The following is a 25,929-nucleotide window of genomic DNA, read 5'->3' on the forward strand; positions in this document are numbered from 1 at the left end:
ATTTTGTTTAAAGCCAAAAACGAATCACTCTTGATTAAAAAAAAAAAAGAGAAGGTAAGCTGATCATCTCTTCAAGTGTATGTAGGACCTTTCCATAAACTCTCCATATTAGTAAGATTAATATCAGAGTTTGAATGTAATGGTCATAAGAACCTGAAAATGTTTGTAAAAAACAGAAATAAATGTCTATGTTGCTGCTGCTGCTGCTAAGTCGTTTCAGTCGTGTCTGACTGACTCTGTGCGACCCCATAGACAGCAGCCCACCAGGCTCCCCCGTTCCTGGGATTCTCCAGGCAAGAACACTGGAGTGGGTTGCCATTTCCTTCTCCAATGCATGAAAGTGAAAAGTGAAAGTGAAGTCGCTCAGTCGTGTCTGACTCTTAGCAACCCCATGGACTTCAGCCTACCATTTTCCAGGCAAGAGTACTGGAGTGGGTTGCCATTGCCTTCTCCGAATGTCTATGTTACTGTAGAGCAAAAAGAGCCTTTCATCCCACAGAACTTATGTGTTGGTATCAATGAATCATTTAAAGGAAGAACTCAATCATTTCATGTAGCTTATCTTATTCTTTTAAAAAATGGGCCATCTGAATATACAATGGAATTTATACTTTTAAAGTCTCCCACAAGCTCAGATCCAAATATGCACAAACACTCACCTCCAAGATGCTGTAGTCGGTCCCTCGAGCATACATGACAACCGCGTGGGCAGAGTACGTTCGAAGCCTCATGGTCAGCTTCATCTCTAACTTGTTTTCATTCTCCATTAGACGATATTTCACAAAGCTGTTTCCAGTAAAAGTTACGGATGCACTCCCTGGGAATCACAAAGAGAAGAAATAAATCAGAACAAGTTTAAGCATATTTATATGTTATCCCACCACCACCATGCCCCAATTCAAGTTTTGGATCTAGGATTTTACAGTATAAAATTCAACTCAATGGGAAATGTCTATTTGTTTCAAAAACAGCAACAGCAAAACTGGATCTCCATTTGCAGCGAATAAGTCAGACTACTGTAAAACACAGAGAAATGAATTCTAAGATAAATAAGAGATCCACATATGAAATATCCATTAAAAAATCATTAGAAAACAATTTAGAAAAATACGTAGCCTCAAGGTGGTTTGCCAAATGTTCTCAAGCAAGACGTAAAACAATTCATATTTTACAAAAACGATGAAACCAGAATCAATCCAGAGATGAAAACTATTTTGTAAAATTAATCAGAAATGAGAAAATAAAAATTAAACAAAAGACCAGTGACAGACAGACAGTGGGGTCTGTTAACACGTAAATAATGTTAATGCTCAAAATTATACAGAGTTCCATCCATTAAAAATGAGAAACAGACAAATAATCCATACAATAGAGCAGACAGCATGAATTGGCCAATCCCTGAAGAGGAAGTGCTACCAGGCCATGAACAAATGAAAAGACAACTTTCACAAGTAGCCATAAAAACGGCAATTTAAATAGTTAGATGTCATTTCATCCCTGGTGGCTCAGATGGGAAAGAATCTGCCTGCAGTTCAGGAGACCTGAATTCGATCCCTGATTAGGAAATATCGCCTGGAGAAAGAAATGGCAACCCACTTCAGTATTCTTGCCTGGAGAATCCCATGGACAGAGGAGCCTGGGGGGCTACAGTCCATGGGGTCGCAAAGGGTCAGACACGACTGAGGGACTAACACTTTTACAATTTTTCCCTCTTTTATTCTTAATTGAACCTCTCACCTGGGCACTGACCAGACTTGCCACCTGGACAGACGCAGGTATAGGTCTCCTCTCTGGGGTCAGTGACACATTCCGATCCTTCAGGGCACGGATTGTCTTCACATCCATGATGTACAAGTGGGCATTTTCCCTCTTTGTTAAAAAAAAAAAGAGGGGAGAGGGAGAGCTAATGAACAGGAATTTCAAGAAAACAGATCTTTACTGTGTCGCCATCGAAGGCTGTGACATGAAGCGGCCCGCACGCCCATGTCCACCCCCGCGTGCGTTACCTCTGCAGAGGCACACGGCCATCCGCCGGTGGCGTGGGGTCACAAAGCTCAGCCTGGCCGTGCTGTGCGTTGACATCACACTCTCGTCCACGGACACCTTCTCGTCACAGAACTTCCAGGGGCAGTCGAGGCCCGCACACAGCTTCCGGAACACCTCCAGGATCCTCACACCGATGATCTCCTCGACATCTGACACGGAAGAGTTGATCTTCTGCAGGAGCTGTCTGGTGGAAACGTGGGTGACACCCGACCTCTCTACAAACAGCAAGACGTCCAGGTGCGGGTGAGGCTCGGCGGGCTGCAAGCTGACGATCTGAATGTCGTTCCTCCTCACGCCCAGGATGTTCCGCAGAGCTCGCTGGAAGTTGCGCCAGTAGTCGCCGACGAATTCTTCCGGGGTGAGGTTGGCGAAGCGGACGGCGACCGTCTGGTTGAGCATCTCCTGCGTCACCTGTCTGACCTGCACCGTGATGTCGGCCGCGGTGGTGAACTTGCCGTCCGTCACGCTCACGTTGAGGAGGTACTGCCCTATGTCCAGCTTCTTGTGCGCGATCAGCTTGCCCCCCGTGCTGGACACGGAGAAGAGGCTGTCCATCTGCGGGTCGAGGCTGTAGGTTAACGTGTCGTACACGTCTTGATCAGTGGCGTGGATCTTCCCGATGACGCCGCCCGAGTACTCCTCTCCGAAAGCAGTGATGAAAATCTCCAGCGGCAGGATCGCTGGAGGATAGACGCTCTCTTCAATGACCCTGATGTCAATATACGTCAGAGACGACAGCTGAGGCTTTCCATTGTCTGCCACCTGCGGGGAAAGGGGGGAAAAATCACCTTCGTCTGTGTCATCGTTCACACCTTCTTAATACAAATATATTTACACTGCTCAAGTTCTAAAACGTGACCAACTGATAGATACTTAATTCTTTGTGTGAGAAGCATTATCAAGGGACAGGGTAGAAAGCTTTTTCAGAGTAGCTATGTTAATTGGTCACAGTGGAATTGGGGGTATGATGCTTGAATTCATAGGAAAGAGATTGTTAATAGCAGTGACCAAGTGGTAAAATTAATCGTGTACAGTTCTGGCATGTACGGGTTGTTGAAAGAAACCACAAGATAAATACTTCTTTCTGGCCCTTTCACTGATTCATGCTGAAACTTAGCTCCACCAACATCTACGCTAAAGTGTGTGCTAAGTCACTTGAGGTGTGTCTGACTCTTTGTGACCCCATAGACTGTAGCCTGCCAGGCTCCTCTGTCCATGGGGATTCTCCAGGCAAGAATTCTGGAATGGGCTGCCATGCCCTCCTCCAGGGGATCTTCCCAACCCAGGCGATCAAATCCGCATCTCTTATGTTTCCTGGATTGGCAGGCGGGTTCTTTACCATTAGCGCCAGCTGGGAAGGTCTATGATAAAGCAACCAAATAAATAAATATGCCCTTGCCAAGTGCTATGGGATAAAAATGAAGATCTGACCAAAAAAAAGAAAACCAGACTGTAATTCTAATTCAGTTTTGCAGTTTTGTCTTCTCAAGAGGCATAAGCTGTTTACACATGAGAAGATAGATCACCGCAGTGGCTCTTTTCTATGAGTCCTCAAAAAAGAAAAAAAAGAAAAAAAAAAAAAACCATGAAGAAAGGCGTAAATACCTTAACATGCAGTAAGTAATGATCCTTCACTTTCCTATTTATGGCGGCCGCCGTCAGGAGGGCTCCCTGCTGGTTGACTTCAAACGCCCCCTCTTCGTTCCCACTCACGATGCTGAAGAAGAAGGGGGGGCCGTTGTGGGAGGAGTCCCTGTCCGTCACCACCAGCTGCAGCACGCTGAACCCCACGGGCTTGTTCTCCTGCAGAAGGGAAGAGAACCACACAGCTGTCAACAAGACACCGTGCAAGCTCTCTACAACAGGGCATTTACAGCAGACAGACATCGCTGCTTCATTCGGAAGGAGGAGAGGGGAGAAGGGCTGGTGGTGCTGGGAAGAAGGGTAGGGAGAATGGGCGGGGAAGGGGGGACTGGAGGGGAGGGGGTGTGTAGAGAGACTGGGGAGGGGAGAGGTGCTTGGCGGAGGAGTGGGAGGGTCTGCATGGGGCAAGGAGGAAACGCAGGGCAGAAGGTAAGGTTAAGAACCAAGCTACTGAGCCTAACTTAAAAACCAAAGCCAAAAAAAACAAAGACGAAAGCATTTTGGAAATGGCTCATCTTTCAGTACTGACCGAGAGCCCTGTAATGTCACCCTTCCCATTTTTCTCAAAAGCCGTCTTTGGAAAAGGAAAGCTATTTCGAACGAACAATCGAGCCCCGTGAGAGCACACATTTCAACAGGACGCATTCCAGGAGCCCAGGACCCACAGTCACCTGGATGATCAGGCTGTAGTTCCCCCTGGAGAAGACGGGGGCGTTGTCGTTAACATCAGACACGTCGATGTTCACGGTGGTCGTGGTGACTCTGGGGGGACTGCCATTGTCAGAGGCCTGCACGGTGAGCGTGTAGCCTGAAATCTTGTTGGGGAAAACACAAAGAGAAGTGTGTCCGTCTCCACAAGACCAAAGAACAGGGTTCAGTCTCAAGCGTGCTTCTGACACCCCCAGAGGGGCAGATCTGAGGGTCTCCGTCCCCTGAGCCCTGCAGGCGGGCGATTCCCTAATCTCACACAGGGGCATGGCCACAAGCCACCTGCAGAAGGGAATGTGTCTGCCCGACAGAAAAAGTTACTAACACGGAGGAGGATCTCAGGTGCCTCTCAAAAATGTACTTGCTCTGTTAAGGTGTTCTAACTTTGAAAACATGCCGATCTATTAACAGAAATTAAGACAGAAAAGGAACACAAATGATGAGGAAAAACGTGCACACGTGTCAAAGAGTGCAACCTTCCCTCTGCCCCAGTGCGACTCTCAGCTAGAAGCAGACACACATCTAGCTGTCTCCGGCCCTTGAGGGCTCACTCATTCTCAATGCTCAGGACTCTCCAGCTCATCTTCCCCATCAACGTTGCACTTGGATTGCCGTCACCTGCCTGAATCTCCCAAGACCCTTCTCTTTGTGACTTCCTACTAGAAAAGGTGACTTAAGTGGGGTGGCTGCTTTTCTAGGACAGCTCCTTTTAAGGTCTGTCTTTCAGAGGAAGCAGTGAAGAGGCCAGGAGGCTGGCTGCACCCCGGAGGACGTGCTATGAAGTACCAGTCCTGTGAGACATGCCCACATGCCCACAGGAGAGGGCGACTCTGCCTGGGGAACTCACCTGCCACCTCACAATGGACATGAGTTTACTCAAGGTTTTGGGAAGTTGGTTTCAAGTCAAAAACACTAACTTTTGTTCTGCCCAGCAGCACTGCAATCCTAAGCGTTAATGGTCATGCTTCCCAATCTCTTGGAAAGTCCCTGCTCAAAAATAACGGGTCAGAAAAGGAATTAAAGAATGGAGATTTTATGAAGTATCTCAGCACTATCTCCCCAAACGCCTTTCAACTTGGATGTGCCCACTATTCTTCTGAAATCACAGTCTGCATTACCCCCGATGCCCTTCTAATTCCCTGAACGGAGGCTCTTTCACTTCTTCCCTTCATCGCCTCTGTGGCAGCTCCCCTCCTGTCTGTGAGAGAGGGTGAGTAAGTAAGTAGATGGGTGGATCGGTGGAGGGATGGAGACAGGGAGGGAGGGCTTGCCTCTCTCCTCATTCGCTCACATTTACCTCCAAACCTCAGATCACTTCCATGATCATCTCCAGAAGCACATGCCTTTTCTGTATTTCCAGCTTTCAAGTCTCAAGTTGGACTAAAGTGGCCCCAAACCGGCTGAACAATTTTACTGACTGAATATGCCACTTTCCTTGACAGATCAGCACACCCATCACCACATTCGAGCACCTCTCCCCAGTGCCAAGTCTATGCCCTGTGGGCTCCTTTAATGGCACTCCTCAGTCACAGCAAGCCTGAACAGCACCAAGGCATCAGCCACCTCCGCTCTCCGTGGCGGGCCACGGCTCAGCTCTGTGGTCCTCACTCTTCCTCTGCCAAGCGTCCGCATTTGTCTCGTCACTCACGTGTCACTGCTTGCTGTCCCCAGTCGGGCTCCTGTCGCCTTGTAATGACTGTCACTGGTCCTCCTACCCCCTCACGACACTCAGACCTCCCGCAGGCCTGGTCCTCAGAGACCATCCCCCTGTGCTGCTGCACTTGGGTGCACAGACGTTGGTAACCACCTAATGCCCGCAGTGCGAGCCTGAACCTAGCATCCTGGCTTTGTCTGTGGCCTGAAATCTGTTCCTAAAACACCTGATGTATCTCCTCTCCCTCACTTGTCTGTAAGATCGCTCTCCTCCAACACAACTGAATAAAATCTCCTAAATACACCCCGTGACTGCCTTTCTCCATTCTTCCTTCTGCCAGTTCCTCATGGGGAATTCCCTCCTCTCAACACTAGCGTCTCCCAAATCTCTGCTGTTATGTAAAACCCAGATTCTAGCTCTGCGAAGTGTCTCAAGACACTTGGTAACAACAGCAGTTTCATCCTAAATACACAATTTTATTCTCTAAACTCCACAAGTATGAAACAAATCACATATTCCGGAGATCTTCATACTGTAATTGCTTTTCAGGTATTTATATTCTGCTTGTCACTTCCTGAGAACAAGGCTGGTTCTTTCGACATCTCCCAAAATGTTGGCACTTCCATCTATTTATTTGATAATCTGTAAACAATTTCATTTCTCCACTTACTGTTTCCCGGTCTAGAAGTTTGGTCACCTTCACTTCTCCTCTAGCAGGGTCGATTGTAAACGGACTTCCCTGGTTGCCATCTATAATCGCATAGTGGATGTGGCTGTTTGAAGGTCCGTCAGCATCATCTGCCATAACCTAGAAAACATCACACTCCTGTTTAGGAGACAGATGAGGACGTGACAGAAGTCTATTGAGCTAATTTCTGGTATCAACAGCAGTTACTTATAATAGAGCCAGTAACTGGGTTAATAAGAGACATTTCCTCATCTTCCAATTATTTTCAAGGAAGGCCACTCTAAGAATTGGATGAGAGCATCCCTGGTGGCTCAGCGGGAAAGAATACGCCTGCCAGTGCAGGACACACAAGTCTGATCCCTGGTCTGGGAGGATCCCACATGCCACGGAGCAACTAAGCCTGTGTGCTATAGCTACTGAGCTGTGCTCCAGAGCCCAGGAGTCACAACTGCGGAGCTGACGTGTTGCAACTACAGAAGCCCTAGAGTCTGTGCTCTGCAACTGATAGAGTACCCCCACTCTCCACAACTAGAGAAACCCTAAACAGCAACAATGACCCGGCACAGCCAGAAATAAACAAACAGACAAATAGAATTAAAACAACAGCAGCAACAATAAGAAAACTGGATAAATCCCTAGAAAAATTCTTGCAAAGACTCAGAAGAAAACTGCAGAGGGAAAGATACACACCGTAATGACAGACTGTTCGAGAACAGCGTCCTCGCTGACGACTGCCGTGTAGGTGTCTTGGCTGAACACTGGGGCATTGTCGTTGATGTCTGTCACATTGATGCTCACGGTGGCAACATCACTCAGTGACGGGGTGCCTCCGTCAGTGGCCTCCACAGTCAGGTAGTACTCATGAGAGCTTTCATAGTCCAGGTTCTCAATGATAAATATGGCTCCTGAGCAGAAAATCAGAGTTACTTCCAGTGCTTTAAAATGCCACCACTTTCTCCTCCTATGACTGAAATCTTCAAGAGTTTACTTACCACTTACGTATGTTTTCTAATTTCTTAATTCAATAATTAAAACAGGAATTGGCTCATCCTGGGAACTTTATTGCTTTTACTTTCCTGATATTCTTTGGAATATTTAAATTGCTTTTAAACTTAAATTGCTCAGTACTCACCATATCCCTGTTATAAAAATGATTACATTTCTTATCTCTTCTAAATGACAGTTTACTACAGACTTTAATAGAACAGAAAGAAAACATAAAAACTATCTTTGGCTTTTCATTTTCTTTTCCTTCTCCTACTTCTACAGAAATTCATATCCTTTTTAAAAATCTCTTGAATAACTCTTTGTTTACATTCTATCATTTTTTTAAATCCCTTTTTGATTTAATAATTCCTTTAATGTCTTTCAATGTCTTTCTTTTTAACCTCCTTACAGTCTATCCTACTTAAAGAGTCCTAAAAATAACAATTTTATATGTGCTAAAAATACATTTTAAGATCGCGTCATCACACACCTACCCTTCATCTGAAATAGTCACATACAATTAAACACAGTTTGAATGGAGAGAGCAACTTCCTTATAGCTATTTTAGTCGACAGGTTAACAAGACTACAAAAGGATTTATGCAGCCAGAGTCAAGAGCTCCAGTGACTTGTGACCCCACTGGCAGTCCCTCACTAAGGAACTCAGTCCAGGTATTTGTCAGTTGTACACAGCTAGCATAATGAAGAAGTCAATTTAATGAATTATCAGGTGCCCCTACTGAATCTAAGATCAAAGAGGTCACAACTCCTGTTTCACTTGGGAAGCTATTTCATATGAGATCCACAAGGGGCCATTATGCAAAATTTTCTACTATTTTCCACTCTTTATCTTTACTGATTTATTACATCTTATATCTTTACTAAATTACTAGAGTATGATGCTTTAATTTTCTCCTTAAATTTGCTCATATCTATAACAGACAAGCCAGAAATGATTTTAGTGTGTAGAACTATGCTATGCTATGCTATGCTAAGTCACTTCAGTCGTGTCCGACTCTGTGTGACCCCACAGATGGCAGCCACCAGGCTCCCCCATCCCTGGGATTCTCCAGGCAAGAACACTGGAGTGGGCTGCCATTTCCTTCTCCAATGCATGAAAGGGAAAAGTGAAAGTGAAGTCGCTCAGTCATGTCCGACTCCTAGCGACCCCACGGACTGCAGCCTACCAGGCTCCTCCATCCATGGGATTTTCCAGGCAAGAGTACTGGAGTGGGGTGCCATTGCCTTCTCCGGTATAGATCTATAGTTTTAAAGCTTTCTAAATGAATACCACTATGAATCCCACTTCAGATAACAACACAAACGAAACTTGAGTTTTCTCTTTTTTAGGGTATCTACTGACAACTTATGACCTGTCTTTGTACCAGTAAAGTGCTGAGCAATCTAGACTTTCTGGCAGTATAAGGGCTTCCTCACATTCGTAGTGGTAGGTTACCTGTTTTCGAGTCGATGCTGAATTTTCCGTGTTCATTCCCACTTATGATAGAGTAGGTGATTTCTGCATTTGCTTCAATGTCCCGACTCGCTGCGTACACTTGGAGAACTTCAGTCCCAATGAGAATATCCTCAGACACCGTGGCACCGTATTCACGGTATTCAAACACGGGCGGGTTGTCATTTATATCCAAAACAGATATGACAATGGTGCCGGTAGCTGTCAACCTTCTGGGCAAACCGTGATCCACAGCTTTCAAAGTCAGAGTGTATACTGCCTGGAGTTCTCTATCCAAAGGCTTTTCTAACTGAATGATTCCAGATAATTCATTAATGGAGAACTGCCCATCAGCGGAGTTAAGCAGTGAGTAGGAGATTTTCCGATTCAGTCCTGTCAAGACACCACATCATGTCAGAATGCTTTATTTCAAGAAATGTAAACATGCTACTTAAAAATATGTACACCTATGGCTGTTTCATGTTGATGTTTGACAGAGAACAACAAAATCTGTAAAGCAATTATCCTTCAATTAAAAAATAAATTTAAAAAATACATGTAGCATACATATGAAAAGGGAAAATGCTAATATATATTATTTAAAAATTCTTGTTGACTACGATCTTTAAAATGTAACTTTTAAATGAAAGATTCACTGAGTTAAAACAAATATAATTTCATACTCATTTGACTTTTTTTAAGACCATATTATATAGGAACTTATGTTCTAAAAACCCAGATCTTTAAAAATAAAGCCTACTTACTACTTAGCTTCAGTGACAAACATTTATTTGAAAATTAATATATTTGATATTCTAACTCTTCAGTATAGGAATGACCAAAGAAGTTATTTCTATTCTCTGCTATCAAAATGCTATGAATATATATCCTAGAGTCTTACTTTCTCCAAAAAAAACTTGAAAGATCTGTAAAACTAAAACAATATACTGTTTGCTTCTGTTATGTTCCTATGATACTAAATCTCTTTGTCACAAATGCTTTATTCACCAAAAAATAACCCTTTATTAATTAATTCAATGGGATATAAAAATCAGTTATCACAGGCTAGAATTTTAGAGGCATCACAGTAAGTTCACCGTGAACAATTTTGAGATTTTGAATATTCATGAAAAATGAGTTCCTTATTCTGAAGATTTCATTCAATTTTTAATGCCAACACATTTTAAGTTTTGTTTTTTTGATCTGCACCAGTTTTAAAGTCTTTACTGAATCTGCTACAATATAGTTTATGTTTTGGTTTTTTGGCCACAAGGCGTACAGGATCTTAACTTCCCAAACAGGGATCTAACCCACACCCCCTATATTGGCAGGGGAAGTCTTAACCACTGGGCCACCGAGGAAATCCCAATGCTAACACAACAACAACAGTGAGTTACTCAACATGCATCAGGTTAGGTACGTGGAAGGGGATGAATGTGTTTTAAAACAGCCCCTCAGGCCACAGTCTGAAGACAAGAGCATCTTCCGGGCTATACCTGCATCCGCGTCCGTGGCCTGCACTCTGGTCAGGAGTGTGCCCGGCTCTGTGTTTTCAAACACGGTGATGGTGTAGGGATCAGCAGAGAACTCGGGGGCGTTATCATTCACGTCCTCTAATGTAAGCACAACGCTAGCTTGGCAGAACCTTCCCCCTCCATCGGTGGCCTTGACGAGAAGATGGTAAGCTGCTTGCTCCTCGCGATCAAGGGGGGCTGATGTTTTCAGTTCCCCTAAAAACAAACAAATACCCAGGTGCTCACTTGAAAGTGAAGATGTAACTGCTAGCAGACATGCTTCTTCCTCTTACATTTATAAAATCCGAATAATGGCCTTTCTCTGGAGAATAATTTTGTCGGTGACAGAGTCAACAGCTGGGGGAGCCCTCTGAGTTGGAGGTTGTCAAACCCTGCTAGGGGCCAGCTCTAAGCCATAAAGAGCTCTAAGCCATAAAGATCTCCAGGCTGGGGTCTCTTGTATTATATACAGCGTCAAAAAGCAGAAGAGTTGCCAATTTACCAAGTTCAAGGTATTTTTTAATTGACTCAAAAATTAGATTCAAACGTCTGTAATTAATTTGGGGGCAAGCTTAATAGAAAACTGTTACTTGATCCCCAATTTTAACAAAATATAAATTCGAAGAGAAATACAATCTTAGAGGTTTAAAAATAGGTAAAATATCATTAATCATTTTAATTAATATTCTGAATTATAAATTTATGGTCACAAGTTCAATAAAACAAACTATATGGAAAGTTGATAAAGCAGAAAGCTCGATATACTTTAACTTCTGAGTTGTTTTCCTTTTTTAAAGAAGGTGATATAAAAAACTTATAAATGTTAAATCCTTGATTCAAGTAGGTGATATTGCTGCTGTTAACTTTTTATCTCACCATAAAGTTTACAGTTAATTATTGCTTACCTTTCTAAAAGATGCCATTTTTATAGTAGGAGAGTAAAATTTACAAGAAAAAAATACAATTTCAAATTATCTGTGTGATCCAAAACCACCTGAATATGTGACTTTGTTGAAACAGAATCTGTTTTGCCCAAATTCCACCTTTACCTGTGTCTGGATTTAGTTTGAATTTTTCTGCACCTGGACCAAATAATGTGTAAGTAATTTCAGCATTGGAACGGATATCTGCATCCGTCGCAGAGACCTGCATGATCAGCTTCCCAGGAAAGGCATCTTCTGGAATCGTGTCAGAATATAAAGTCTACAAAGATTGTAAACAATACCGTTAACTTAGAACATTGAAAGTTAAGATGACTGCCAAGGGAGCAACAGAAATCATTTAACTGGGGTCACAGAACACATGGGAAATGAATAAAACTAAAATCCAAGGGGTCTGCAGAACTATTTTTCTTACAAAAGAGGAGTCAAGTCACAGCTAACAACCCCACATGCTGAACTACAGCTCTTCCTTGGTACCCATGTTGTCCTCTGTTAAAAACTATGGGCTCCGCGGGGGCAGAAGCCACACCCTGCACCTCTGGGTTCCTCCAGTGTGTGCAAAAGCAAGGGCTCTAAATACAGTCTGCTGGAGCAGAAGAGAGCTGTGTATCAAGAACTCCTGGCCTAATATCCCCTCCTCTATAACCTCACCCCCAGATGAAGGGAATCCCTTCAGGAAAATGTAACAGAGCATGTTTCGAGTTAACACACAACTGTAATCCTGTCCATAATTCACAGTATTTTTGAATGATGTTTTCAAGCTTTTTAAACATACCCCAAAAGTACTTCTGAAACTACTCCAACTCTGGCTCCATCAACCCCATCTCGACTTAAACACTAAGAACTTACAACGTGGAAGACATCTCAATTACTCCACGTGCAGTAGCACCGTGTGACTGTCCGACTGAAAGGTTTAAGAAAGAAATCTGAATTCATAATACATGAACTTACAGACAGGAGTAGCCTACCTTTTCACAAACGGGAGTGTTGTCGTTTGCATCGAGGACTTTGACTTCAACTATAGCTTTGGATGAGAAGGTCCCGTCGGTTGCTGTGATGGTCAGAAGGTAACTGTCCCTTTCCTCTCTATCTAGAGGTTTCTTCACATAGACCTTCCATTCATTCTGTATATTTTCAATAGCAAACTGCCCCAAAGGATCCCCGCCTATGAAATCAAAGGAAGGAGATGACAGCCAATTTGTCGAAATTCAAAAAAAAAAAGGAATAAGTAGTAGGAAAAACAAATTGTATAAAAGATATATAACTTAAAAGTTTTTAAAAAATAATTCCATTTATATGTGTTTTATTAGCTTTCCCGTTTACTAAGCTCCCCCAAGCCTCAACAAAACCAAAAAACAAAGCAAGTAGCACTAAAATGTGTATCTGAACACAGCACGAAGCCAAACAGAATTTAAAGACCATCAGCAACACTTCCGCCTACACTGCAACTGTATTTTTTAAATTGTAATATCTTTTTTATATACTACGTATAAAGTTTGACAGAATGAATCATAAAAATCAAAATCTGACTAATGAAACAAGGACTGGCCTTGCTCAGGCAAAGAACTTGAAATACAGCTTAAGAGACTGTTACTTTCTACTTATTTTAAATATACTACAACTGATCTTTAACTCTCAACTGCCATAAAAGAATGTATCTCAGAATCCATGCTTCTGATACCACTTGATTTGAAATTAAACCTTTTACATGTGTTACCTGTTATGTAGTATGTAACTTGTCTGTTGATCTCCTCAGAATCAGCATCTGTAGTGCTCACGATGGCAATCACGCCCCCAGGAGGGTCATCTTCACTCACGGTCCCTTTGTAGATCTCGGCCGTGAACCGAGGGGGGCTGTCGTTGACATCAGTGACCGTAACATCCACAATGGCTGTGGAGGAGAGCTGAACCTTCTCACCGTGATCTGACGCAACCACCTTGATCTGGTAGCTGTCTCTCTTTTCATGGTCCAGTTCCCTCAACGTGGTGATCCAGCCCGTTTCCATGTTAACGGCAAAGGATTCAATGACGTCCACGCTTTGTGACTGATCTAGATTATACATGACCTGGCCGTTGCTTCCTGAATCCAGGTCAGATGCCCTGATCTGAATGACTCTGCTCCCTGCCGGCAGGTTTTCAACAATAAAGGCCTCGTATGGACTAGACTCCAAGACAGGGCTGTTATCGTTGGTGTCCTTCACCTGGATGCTAACGTCGACAGAAGCCACCAGCTCGTAGTCACCGTGAGTGCACCTGGCAAGCACGGAGAACTGGAACCACTTCGTGGTCTCGTGGTCAAGACTCTTCTCCAGTTTCAGCCTCCCGCTCTGCCTGTCGATCACAAAGAACTCATCTCTGTTGCTTTCGGGGGTATTCCCTTTGACCAGGCTGTAAAGGACAGTCCCGCTGTGTTCTGCTCGAATGAGGTCTATTTCGGTTCCGATGGGCACGTCTTCAGAAACTGTATAGGTGTAAAACGGCTCTGAAAACCTGGGAAGTCGCATTTCTGGTGGGAGCACTTTCACATAGACGGGAACAACCGATTCTCTTTGTGGGGACCCGTTGTCCACAGCTCTGACGAAGAAAGTGAAGACCTCGTTCTCCAAGCCAATTAAACTTTCCTTTGTAGTAATTACGCCGGACGCTCTGTTGATTTCCAAATTCTCTTTAACGCTTTCAGAATCTGCTTCAATGGCATAGGTGATGTCGGCGTTGGAGCCCTCGTCGGCATCACTGGCGAGGACTTTGATGACTGACGTCCCTTTGGGAGCACTGGACCCGATGTTCACCTCAAACTTGGTTGCTCGAAACTGTGGGGCATTGTCATTGTCGTCTGTGAGGATGACATTAATGGTGCAGAAGGCAACCTTGCCTCCAGCGTCCTTGGCCATGAAACGAATGGGGATTACTTTCTCTGCTGGGGTTTCTCGATCAAGCTTTTCTAAAGTAAAGATCTGCCCCCGCTCGTTTGTGTAAAACCGGTCTTTGGCAAAGTCATTGACAATGTGGTAGGTAACATGACCATAAATACCCGAATCCCCATCGGATGCTTTGACCTCGGTCACCAGAGTATGCAGGGGAGCGTTTTCAGCGAGCTCCACTTCATACTCATTCTGAAGAAACAAAGGACTGTGCAAATTGCCTCCAATCACAGTCACGTGAACCTGAGCAGAACTCCTAAAAACTCCATCCGACGCAGACACCTGGAGGCTGTAGGATGGCTTCAAGGCGTGCCGGCGCAGGTTGGAGAGTGTGATGATCCCTGTCTTGCCGTCGATGACAAAATTCTTATGGTCATTGCCAGACAGAATGGAATATTCCAACTTGTCTGCATCTGAACTGTCTGCATCATAGGCCCTTACACAGGTCACAAAATGTCCATGGGCGGCGTGTTCACTGATTCTGGCTTCATAAAGCTGCTGGTCAAAGAGGGGAGGGTGATCGTTGAGGTCGGTGACGTCCACCGTGACGACCACGTCGCTGCTCAGAGGGGGCATGCCGCCATCAACAGCCCTCACGGAAATCTGGTGCTGCCGGAACTGCTCATAGTCCAGAGTCCTGACCAGCGAGATGAGGCCAGTGCCGCTGTCTACGTGAAAATGATCATGGCTCTTGCTGTGATTCCCCACCATGTGGTAGGAAATCCCTCTGTTTGGTTCCGAGTCGGCATCTGTTGCTCTGACTTGCACCACAGACGTCCCAATTACAGATGCCTCGGACAGGGTGGTGGCATAAGACTGCTGGGCAAACACGGGAGGGTTGTCATTGATGTCCTCCACGATTATGTCCACAAAGACCTCGGCGTGAGCGCCGGTCAAGGAGTCCGTGGCTCGGATGCTCAGTTTATATGCCGGGTGGGACTCGAAGTCCAGGGGCGCCACGACACTGATAACTCCGGTGTTGAAGTTAACAGTGAACTGGCTGAAAGGATCGCCCTCGGTGATGCTGTAGTGCACTTTCAGACCCTCCGGACTGTTGGCTTGTACGTGGACAACGGGGCTGTGCAGCTGTGCATTCTCTGGGATCTCGGCACTGTAGAAAGGCTTTTCGAACACGGGCATGGCTTTGTTCATCACGGTGATGGGGACGATGACCTCGGCGGAGAAAGCTGGATCTCCTCCATCTCTGGCGACCACTGTGATGAGATACTCCTTATTCAAGGTGTCGGGTTCAAACGGCTTTTTCAGTGAGATCTCCCCAGAGGATCCAATCTGGAAGTGTTCGTGGCGCTCCTTGAGGAAGTAATGAACCTCCCCGTTTCGGCCGCTGTCCCTGTCGACGGCGGTCACGTGGCGGATAACCTGGCCCACGGCAGCATCCACTTTCACCAGGGCGTAGTAAGGGAGGTTGACAAACACCGGGGCATTATCGTTCTGGTCCTCGATGACGACCTTCACGATGACGTGGGCCACGGCTGGAGGCTTCCGCTCCCGCGTGACTTCCACCACCACGTCAAAGGCCTCCTGCTGCTCACGATCGAACGGTATGCCGGTGGTCGACAGAACTCCGGATGTGCGGCTGATTCTGAACCTGGGATCTGGGTTGAGGATGTGGTAAAACAGGGGCTCATTGATTGGATTCCCAAGGGCAGTTATGACAGCTAGTGTTCTGGCTTCGGTGGAATTCTCTTTCACTATGGCAGAGTAGAAATCCTGCGTAAATTTCAGCTGGCTCTCCTTGCTTTCTTTCACATTAATTTTGATGGCCGCGAAGCTTGCAAATCTGCCATCGGACGCTCTGACGGTTAGCTCGTAGCGGCTCCTCAGCTGAGTCGTGTTCTGCACAGTTATGGTTCCAGTCTTGCGGTCCATCAGGAACTTCTCCCCAATGTTGCCTTCGGTGATGGAGTACATTAACTGTGAGAACGCACTTGAATCGGCATCAGTGGCATTCACCGCGACGACCTTGACCCCTCTGTAGGTTGGCAGCAAAAGAGATGCTTCGTATAATGATGTGGAGAACACGGGAGGGCAGTCGTTAATGTCAATGACGTGTATAGTCACATTGGCTGCGTATTCAGCGAACAAACGTGGGGTTCCCATGTCATGAACTTGCACAGTAAAGTGAAAAGTGCTTGTTTCTTCATAGTCCAAACTTAGGACTGTATGAATAGCACCCGTGCTAGAATCAATGGTAAAGTATTTGTGTACAGATGGTTCAACAATGTGATAAACAAGCAAGGCATTTGATTCTCTATCAGCATCAGTGGCTCGAATAACTAATGGGACATTCCTGTCTGTTAGGACCACGCTGTTAATCGAAGCTGATTCACTAATGAGCCCTGTATACTCTGCTTGCACAAAAACTGGCAAGTTGTCATTTTCATCCAGCAAGTGCACCAAAACAGTTGTATTTGTAGACAAACCAGCCATGTTAGTTCCTTGTATTGTCAATGTATAGATGGGCAAGGTTTCAAAATCCAAAGCTTTCTGAGTGATGATACTTCCAGAGTGTGGATTAATATCAAAGGCATCAGCTACATTTCCATCCTTTATTTCATACACCACTGATGACTGGCTGTGGGCTGTAACCATTCCGACGAAACTTCCAATGCCAACAGTTTCACTAATTTCAACAGAATATTCTTTTGATGTAAACTTGGGAGAGGCGTTGTCAGCAATGGTCACGAAGACCCGCACAGAGGTGATTTCACTCATTGGTGGGTCGCCTCTATCTGTAGCTTTCACCATTAAGTCATATGCCACTTGGTTACTTCGATCTAATTCTCTGGCAGTTTTTATGGAGCCCAAGATGGGGTCGATCGTAAAAGAATTTCCAATGTTTCCTGGGAGGAGACGGAGAGAGGCATGTTGAGAGAAAAATACAAGGACCGACCAACATTCAAAGGGAACTGGCTTCATTCAACTTGTCTCATTTCTCAATGCGTTTTATTTTTATCCACCGAAACTAAGGCAAACTTTTCCAAGTTTTGTCTATAAATTATCAAAAAAAAACCCCAAAAAACAGAACCTGTATCACTCTGCAACTAAAGCTAAAACTCTCTCTGGTTGAACCAGGAATGTGTTGTGGGAAAAGCTGATTCTCCTTCATAAAGCAGTGAAGTTAATCATTTCCGAGAGTCCCTCAAACCCCCTTTGGAATGTATTCATTGCTTGCAAATTCTCCAGAATCTTATATGAAAGGGAAGACTTCAATTAAATTCAACAAACTTCAATAGAGTTAGTCTGCATTTTAAACATTTGGGAACTGATGAAGAAGCCTGTATGTAATCTGCCCCACTTTGCAGGTTTTGAAGATTTCAATAATATTCCCTGAATTTTTTTCAGGTCAATTTAATTTCTAGGTGAGTGTTTCTCAACTCAGAGGCGATTTCACCCAGAGGGACGTCCAGTCGGACATATTTTAGGTGACCACCACTTCTGGAGAGAGGGTGCTCCTACCATCCAAAGGGGAGAGACCAGGGATGCTGCTAAACACCCTACAACACAGGGGACAGCCTCACCACAAAGCATTTTTTGATCCAAAAATGTCAATAATGCTAACACTGAAAATCCTAAGATAGTTTTACTTGCTTTCTTTAGACTTTTTACAGCTACATTATCTACAACAGCTACACGTATAACAGTACAACTCCACGATATTCCGTGGTTTTGCATCACTGACCGAAACCTATCTGAGGAAGCCAGTTTACTACGGTTACACAGTTTACTATCTTTTTGGGTAGATCATGGCAGTGTGAGGGTCCTCAGATTCGATCCATCCACAAACCCTTCGTCCCTTTCCTGTTTTCTAAACAAAGAATCCAGAATCATTTATTTGAGTCATAGAATTGAACTTATTTTCCCCAAACGAATTCTTACACTGACGCAAAACAAGGCTGACTTGCCACTTAACTGCTTTCTCAAACTCTTGCTTTCCTCTCAGTTTGCCATCAAGTCTGGCCCATTCACGGAGCAGAAATACCCGGAGTGACTTGCCAACCAGGGGCTCCCAAGGCAGCACTCCCTTCCTCACATCATTACTAGTAAACACTTCCTCAACGGCCTTCATTTCCTTCCTTCAACACATTTTCCAAAAATCCGTGATAGTTCTTCCTGAGGCCAGACCCAGTCTGGTTTTCATTACGTCTGCCTGGCTCCATGTCCAGGCCCCGGGGCCGTGTCCTGACCTGCAGCAGGACTTTGGCCTGAAACGACTCCAGGCCACGAGGTGCTGAGCTGAAGCCTGGCCCGCGAACGGTGTCACACTGCCTCTGCCAGGCCTTGCAGACACTAATTTCCGGCCTGTCTGTATTTACGAGAGCCAGTGACCCTGGATCCTCTCTCGCTGTGTTTCAGGCACTCATCGGAATTTCGAGGCCCTTTCTCAGCTACCTGTGCGTCTTCCTGCGTCCACAGCTGTGTCTGAGTGGCTGCCTGGCCTGAGACGGGGACCGTGAAAACCTTGGACAACCGTCTGCATCCCGGCCCTTTACTCTCCTGTGTCTGTACTGATAAAGTATATTTTATATTCATCCATCTATATGCATTTCTCTTATTTTGTACAGTGAAAGCTTCAAATACGCAAGGCCTTACTTGGAGGAGTGAATGGATTCTATCTGCACCGAGAGGCTCTTCAATCAGGTAAACACATCCTCAGTGGGTTTGGGGGGTGTCCTCTCCTGGAAAAGCCTTCCCCCCAAGCTATTCTTCATTCGTTCGCTCTCTCAGGCTCTGCCCAAATGCCTCCTTCTTGGAGAACTCGACAGTGAGGCGTCCCTGACTGTCCCACTCATCACGGCTGGTCTGTCCCGCTACCCTGGCCCTTTTCTACAGCACGTCATACTGCCACTTGGTTCTTATCTGTTCCCCCCCTGGAATGTCGGCTCCACTTCAGCAGGGCTTGTCTTATTCGTTGTTTTATCACCTCTGCCTAGAAGAACACCTGATACTTAGGAGACACTCCACAAATATTTGCTGAATGAAACAACTTTTAGACATGTATGGGAAGAAAAGAAATTAATCACCAAACAGGTTGATCAGCAGCTTGGAAAAAATTAATACGTTCATTAAATACTACATTTCTATTTACGGTTTCCCAGCTGGTACAGTGGTAAAGAATCTGCCTGCCAATGCAGGAGATACAGGAGACTTGGGCTCGATCCCTGGGTGGGGGAGATTCCCTGGAGGAGGGCATGGCAACCCACTCCAGTATTCTTGCCTGGAAAATCCCATGGACAGAGGAGCCTGGTGGGCTGCAGCCCACGGGGTTGCAAAGAGTCACACATAACTGAGTGACTGAACATGCATATATATCTATTTGGTTTTCTTTTCCTCACTGATACTATACTTCAATCACTGCCAACAACCATTTATTACAGGTAGCACCTTATTTAAAAGAACTAACAAAAGGAATATGTAAGGACTAACTGGAAATCTGTGATAAAAATTTTCATCAGCAATGTGAAATTCAGAAACACTCTTTACCACGTGTAGTATTTTTATTTTGATAAAGACAGTTCTGAGCTTGTCAATGATAACAAGAAGGTTAAACAGGAACACAGCTGGTTAGTTAATATATGGATCCTACCCATATATACACTACAGCAGAAACCATCAGATTTGTAGATGGGAAAGCAATGTCACGTTTACATGGAAAAACCCCGAGGGCTGCTGAGTGGCTAAAATGCGTCTTTGTCTGATTGAGTAATAGCCACATTCACCCATTACTGAAATACACAGATGGCATTTGTGAACAAATTGACAGGGCAGTGACAAAAGTCTGTGCTAGGGTGGGGCCTCGGTCATTCACTTTAGGGGAGATTATCGCTGATTTCTAAAGTCTTAATTTGTTCCTTCTATATGAACAAGGCAGTTATCCGGACAAACATGCAAATGTGTGCATGTCAGCTGTGACTGTATTATATACACCTACACCCCAAAAGGCATGTCAGAGAGCTGTGCTAGGACCTGCCTCTACCCACGGAGGACACGCTGTGGGTGCCCACTGCCTGACAGTACAGCAAGCTCTGTAAAAGTGGCAACTGCAATGACGGTTAACCTAAGTTTGGGGAAGAAAACCAATTCTAGTCAATACATATTTTTACTGAGTGTCTTCTAATTCCAGAGGTTACAACAGTTTTGAAGACACAATCATCTACTTTAAAAAAAATAAAATACTATAGCTCAGAGTATGGCACAGATGTGTCTCTAAACACATAACTGTTTCTGAAAATATTCTTCAGGGACTTCCATTTTCCCTAAAGACTTGTCATCAGACCAAACTTTTTGCTCAATAAATTGCTGCTAATTAAACCGGCAATGTTATGGCCAGAATTTATAGCTACTCTTCTGAGCTTTATTAAATGACACAAGTCAGGAGCAAGTGAGTATGAGTACACTGTTGAACAAAGGCTGTGTGACCATTTAATAGTGTCAACAAATTTACAGACACGTAATTCTATTGCATTTTAGTGGCAGTCATTTCCTAAAAATCAAGTGGAATAGTATGATTTTTACATTACCAAATCTATGAAATTATCTTAAGTCCAAGTTTTATATCCGAATAGGCCCCTTGTATTATCTGGTTTTTGAGTGGAGACACAGTTCCATTCCTGGAATACCAGATTACTAATCCCATCAGTCATTACAGGCATTTAAAGAATTCTCATGCCTTCAGTCAGGCACCGACAATCATATTTTAAACACCCAGTTGTTGAAAGTTATGTGAAAGCTAAGGGAAAATTTACCATTTTCTCCTACACAAACCCAGCCAGTTTGTCTAGGAGAAAATTATTTTATTGAAGTGCTCAGGCATGTACAAATGTAATGCGCTGCTTTTTTTAATGGATAAATTTCTGAACCAGTGGAAAAATCATCTTTATTCAAGTCAACTACACTACACTACATTTCAACACTGCAACCTCAGGCAGTATATGAGGTTTTATTTGAAAGAAATGGCCTAAATTTGGTCATTTTCAGGAAAAACATGAAACTTCAAATATATTAAGAAATAAAAATCGTTTAACCACATAAAATACAGTGATTAAGCACTGTTTTTTAAAAAGTGCTCTCCATTTGCTCAGATTTGGATTATGTGATCTAGAGTTAGTTATACCCCTATCAATTCTAATGCCTAGAAAGATATATAATTCCTAAATATGCAGAGGTATGGACTTATTTTAAAAAAAAAATCAGGTTAACGGGATGATCTCAATATCCTAAAATCACCATAGGGAAAGAATGGAAGAGAGTATGAGCCTTGTACTAATGGCAGAGAGAGATGGGAAATTGGAAGCTGCTTTCTCCATATTTAAGCGCTAATATTAATACTAATACTTATAGTATTTGGCATGAGTCAGGCAAGTCCTGGAGCAAGGTAACTTCTGACTGGATAAGTCACATGCTCTAGAGCAGATCCTGGCTTCATCAGGGGCAGAACTCATTCACAAGAACATACGTCTGTGGACTGATGGAAGCCCCTACCTGCCAAGCACAAGCGTGAATGCTCCTAGCAGGGCACCTGGCACATAAAATGACAGTCCAGATGAAGACACAGACGACTGAAGAGCAGCCGCAAACAGACAGAACAGCATGCCACTCTGCTGCCGCCACTCTGCTGCTCCAGGAATCGGCAGCAGGCCTCTGGCGCCCTGCCGGTGCTAAGCTGAGTCAGTCGTGTCCGACTCTTTGCGATCCCAGGCTCCTCTGTCCATGGGATTCTCCAGGCAACAATACTGGAGTGGGCTGCCATTCACACCCGGAGCTGTCCAGGCCCACAGTTCCAGCTGGACTTCCCACCCTTGCTATCTCTTGCCCGACTCCAGCAGGGCCCCAGCCTTGTCAGCATTTCTTCAAGTCCTTGTCCCAACCCAGGGACCTACTGCAACCACCCTCTTCCATGAGTGAAATGCAGCTGTGAAAGATGCATGGGGTGACAGCGGCAGAAAAGCGAAACCTGGAAGGGGTAGGAGCAGCATGGTACCCTTCATCGGACGTGACCCAGTGAGAACTGCGGGAGTCAGCACTCTCATCATGGGGCTTCCTGCTCTGCCCCAGAGAAAACACTCTCTGACTAAATGAAAAATGTTAAATCACTGGGCCAGCCTTATTCTAAGAGTATCTGTGGAGGACCGTGACTGTGTGGTTAAAATCATTTTGGAAATCCTAAATTGGTCAAATAAAGTTTTCTTCACTGCAGGACTTCTCAGAGCCTTGAATTATGCTAACATTATGAAATCTTTGAGAACATCACCCAAACGTAGTTAGGACTCTCTATCTTTGCTTTCTAATGAGTTAAAAGTTCAACTTTTTTCCTCTTTCTCCTTTCGGTTTAAGCAGTTTTCATAGTGATATACAGAAATCTTTCAACATCTAGAAGTAATTTTAGAAGAAATATCTTTATAACAAGTGCAAAGTTATAAACCTATGCAGTGCTCCAAAAATACCTGATTCGATGGAGTAGAGTACTTCAGCATTTTTCCCTTTGTCCTTGTCCAGAGCTGTAACCTGCAACACAACTGAGCCCACAGCTGCCGACTCATAAACCCGCCCTTCGTAGGAGGAGCTTGTGAACCAGGGGGCGTGGTCATTGGTGTCGCTGACATTAACAACAATCCTTGCAAAGTTGCGCTTTACAGGGACATCTTGATCTCGTACCTAAAAGAATCAGCATATTATCAACCCTGTTACGGGTAAAAATCACTCTCAATCACATGGAGCCCTCCAGGAACCATATGGTAGCAGAACAATGAACAGAAAGCCCTACCATGACTGTGAGAATATGCTGGTGAATGGCTTCATGATCAAGCTTTTCTGACGTATAGAGAGAGCCGGTTGCAGGATCAAGACGAAATTTCTTGAGACTCAATGGATCGATACTGCTCTGCAGAGTGTAGATGAGTTTGTTTTTTTCATCTTTATCCACAGCACTGATTTGCAAGATTTCTGTTTCTGGCACTGTGTCTTCAGGAATAACAACTTCATATTTTGATGTAGAAAATTGAGGACGATGGTCATTTGTGTCTATTACTTTGATGAATACCTGCAATGACAAAATGACTCACATAACAATATTCCTAATTACAATGTTTTCATGTTAAAAAAAAATCAGGAAAAATCAGATGCACACTGAAAAAAAACTAATTTTGAGCAAAACAGAATTCAAACATGAGAAATAAAGGCAACCAAAATCTGGAATAAAAAAACGTTTAAATTTTTCATTGACATACTACCTGTATTAATATGAGTAAGATAATAAAGACCTTTCTAAATTATTGAGACTAATTTTTGAAAGAAAAATGTAACACACATTTCTTTCTGAAATGCATACTTACTTTCTCTTAGGTCTCCAGAGAAGAGATATTTCTAGATTACTCATGGAAAGATAAAAAATTTACTTTACCAAGTTTCATAGATTGATTTCCTGTATCAGATTTGCACCTGTAACTATTAAGCTACTGAGGTGAGGATGCTACTTAAAGGTCACAATATCTGAAGTTCTTGCTCTAATCTTGCCAACTCCAAATCTCTACCCATAAGATATTGTGAATAAGAAGGAAAATTAAGAATGTGCTTTAAAAGCCTTATATTTTTTGATCACAAACTACACATAGATAGTACAGACATTTCTCACTTAAAAGCAATGTTAAGTACACTGGAGATAGTTCTCTTAAGTATGCCAGCATAGGATGAAAATCTTAAAGGAAAAAAGAACAGATGTGTATAAAGTGAGTCCCAATCTAAACTAAAAAAAAAAAAATTTACCCTGACAGTAAGAAGATTAACTTTTAGATTGAAAAGACACATGTGGATAAGGGATAGTAGAAATCACTATGATTACAAAAGGCAGTTCAGTTATAAACAAGAAACCAGAGCTTCACTAGCTCATATGGAATAAAGCTCAGTAGTTTGAATGGCACAAGAGGCCAAAGTCCCTGGACCACATGAGGGTGTTTAACCACTTTGGGGTTAACAGAGGTTAGCAAGTGTGTGGACCAGAGCCCTTTTCATGAAGATGATACTACCATTCTGTTCTAAGAATACCAAAACCTCAGTGGTGAATCTGTAACATTAAACTATGTGAATACTAAGTGCATCCACCAAACCCCAGAAGAGTTTTATGTAAAAGTTATGTATGTAAACATTTAAAACTATAGATACCTGAAGGTCAATGATGATCTAAAAGTCATAGCTATAAAGATAATTTCTATAAATTAAATTGTTATATATTTACTTCCAGTATACATTAAAAGACCCTGATGCTGGGAAAGACTGAGGGCAGGAGGAGAAGGGGACAAAAGAGGATGAGATGGTTGGATGGCATCACCGACTCAATGGACATGAGCTTGAGCAAACTCCAGGAGACAGTGAAGGACAGGGAAGCCTGGCGTACTGCAGTCCATAGGGTTGCAAAGAGTTGGACATGACTGAGCGACTGAACAACTGAACAACAAATACATTAAAATGTATTTTTCTCACCAAGTGCTGGGCAGAAATAGTTTAATCCTTCTTCAAGATCACCTGATCCCACCTAAACAGGGACAGCTGGAGTAAGAACAATTCTTATTGATAAAGCAATTCAACTGACATATTTTCTGGGCACGTTCACACTCAGCACTTGTCTTTACGGAGGGTGTAAGGGAATTGTGGACGTCCCTGCCTGCTGAAGCTTTCAACCTCACTGGGCAGTGCCTTGAACACACAGGTTTCCTATATTACCAAGGAGGTTTTCAGGAGTCTAGAGATGGTCTGGGCCATTCAGGAAGCTTTCGAGGAGGAGGCAGACTCTGCTTGCACAGCTTTTCGACTGGCGGATGAAATACACCGGAGTGGAAGGAAAAGCTTGGGCACAGACATGAAGGCAAGGGAGGAATGAACATCCTGTCTCTAAGAGACTGCAGAGGAGGGCCTGGACCAGGGGTGACACAGTAGGAGCAGGGAGAAGGGGGTCCAGGAGCAGACCTGTCTCCCAGCAGCGGCGGAGAACTGCATGGCCTGTGTGCCCCAAACTGAGAACTGCATGGCCTGTGTGCCCCAAACTGAGAACTGCATGGCCTGTGTGCCCCAAACTGAGAACTGCATGGCCTGTGTGCCCCAAACTGAGAACTGCGTGGCCTGTGTGCCCCAAACTGAGAACTGCATGGCCTGTGTGCTCCAGACAGAACTTCATGGCCTGTGTGCTCTAAACTGCCCAATGGGGAAAATTCACCTCCCATCCTTCCAGTTGGGCCGACAGTCTGGCAGCAGGCAGGGCAGGCTGAATCACTGGGATAGAGGATGGAGGCAGGAAGGTGACTCAGTGCCAAGAGGCGTCACAAGAGCCCAAACCGGTGCTCATGGGCAAGAGGGAACACAC

General features: G+C 44.1%; 1 protein-coding gene across 7 annotated transcripts in view; it reads right to left on the reverse strand.

Moving 5' to 3' along the window:
* The window catches only part of FAT1 (FAT atypical cadherin 1), a 125,930-nt gene that overhangs the window by 12,600 nt on the left and 87,401 nt on the right, over positions 1–25,929 (reverse strand). For all 7 annotated transcript variants that reach the window (XR_815911.4, XM_010820249.4, XM_059882182.1 and 4 more), the window contains 14 exon segments: positions 23,341–23,616; positions 23,021–23,231; positions 13,352–17,419; positions 12,603–12,799; positions 11,743–11,896; positions 10,676–10,909; positions 9,183–9,572; positions 7,431–7,645; positions 6,723–6,860; positions 4,362–4,505; positions 3,652–3,849; positions 2,007–2,808; positions 1,738–1,869; positions 660–817 (listed from right to left, as the gene is read on the reverse strand). Coding sequence is in view for 6 of the 7 variants with exons in the window: in XM_010820249.4 (XP_010818551.2) it covers positions 660–817; positions 1,738–1,869; positions 2,007–2,808; positions 3,652–3,849; positions 4,362–4,505; positions 6,723–6,860; positions 7,431–7,645; positions 9,183–9,572; positions 10,676–10,909; positions 11,743–11,896; positions 12,603–12,799; positions 13,352–17,419; positions 23,021–23,231; positions 23,341–23,616 (7,317 nt within the window). In the remaining variant the exon portion in view is untranslated.

Source organism: Bos taurus, chromosome 27, assembly GCF_002263795.3.
Source record: "Bos taurus isolate L1 Dominette 01449 registration number 42190680 breed Hereford chromosome 27, ARS-UCD2.0, whole genome shotgun sequence".
In the NCBI taxonomy this organism is placed as follows: domain Eukaryota; kingdom Metazoa; phylum Chordata; class Mammalia; order Artiodactyla; family Bovidae; genus Bos; species Bos taurus.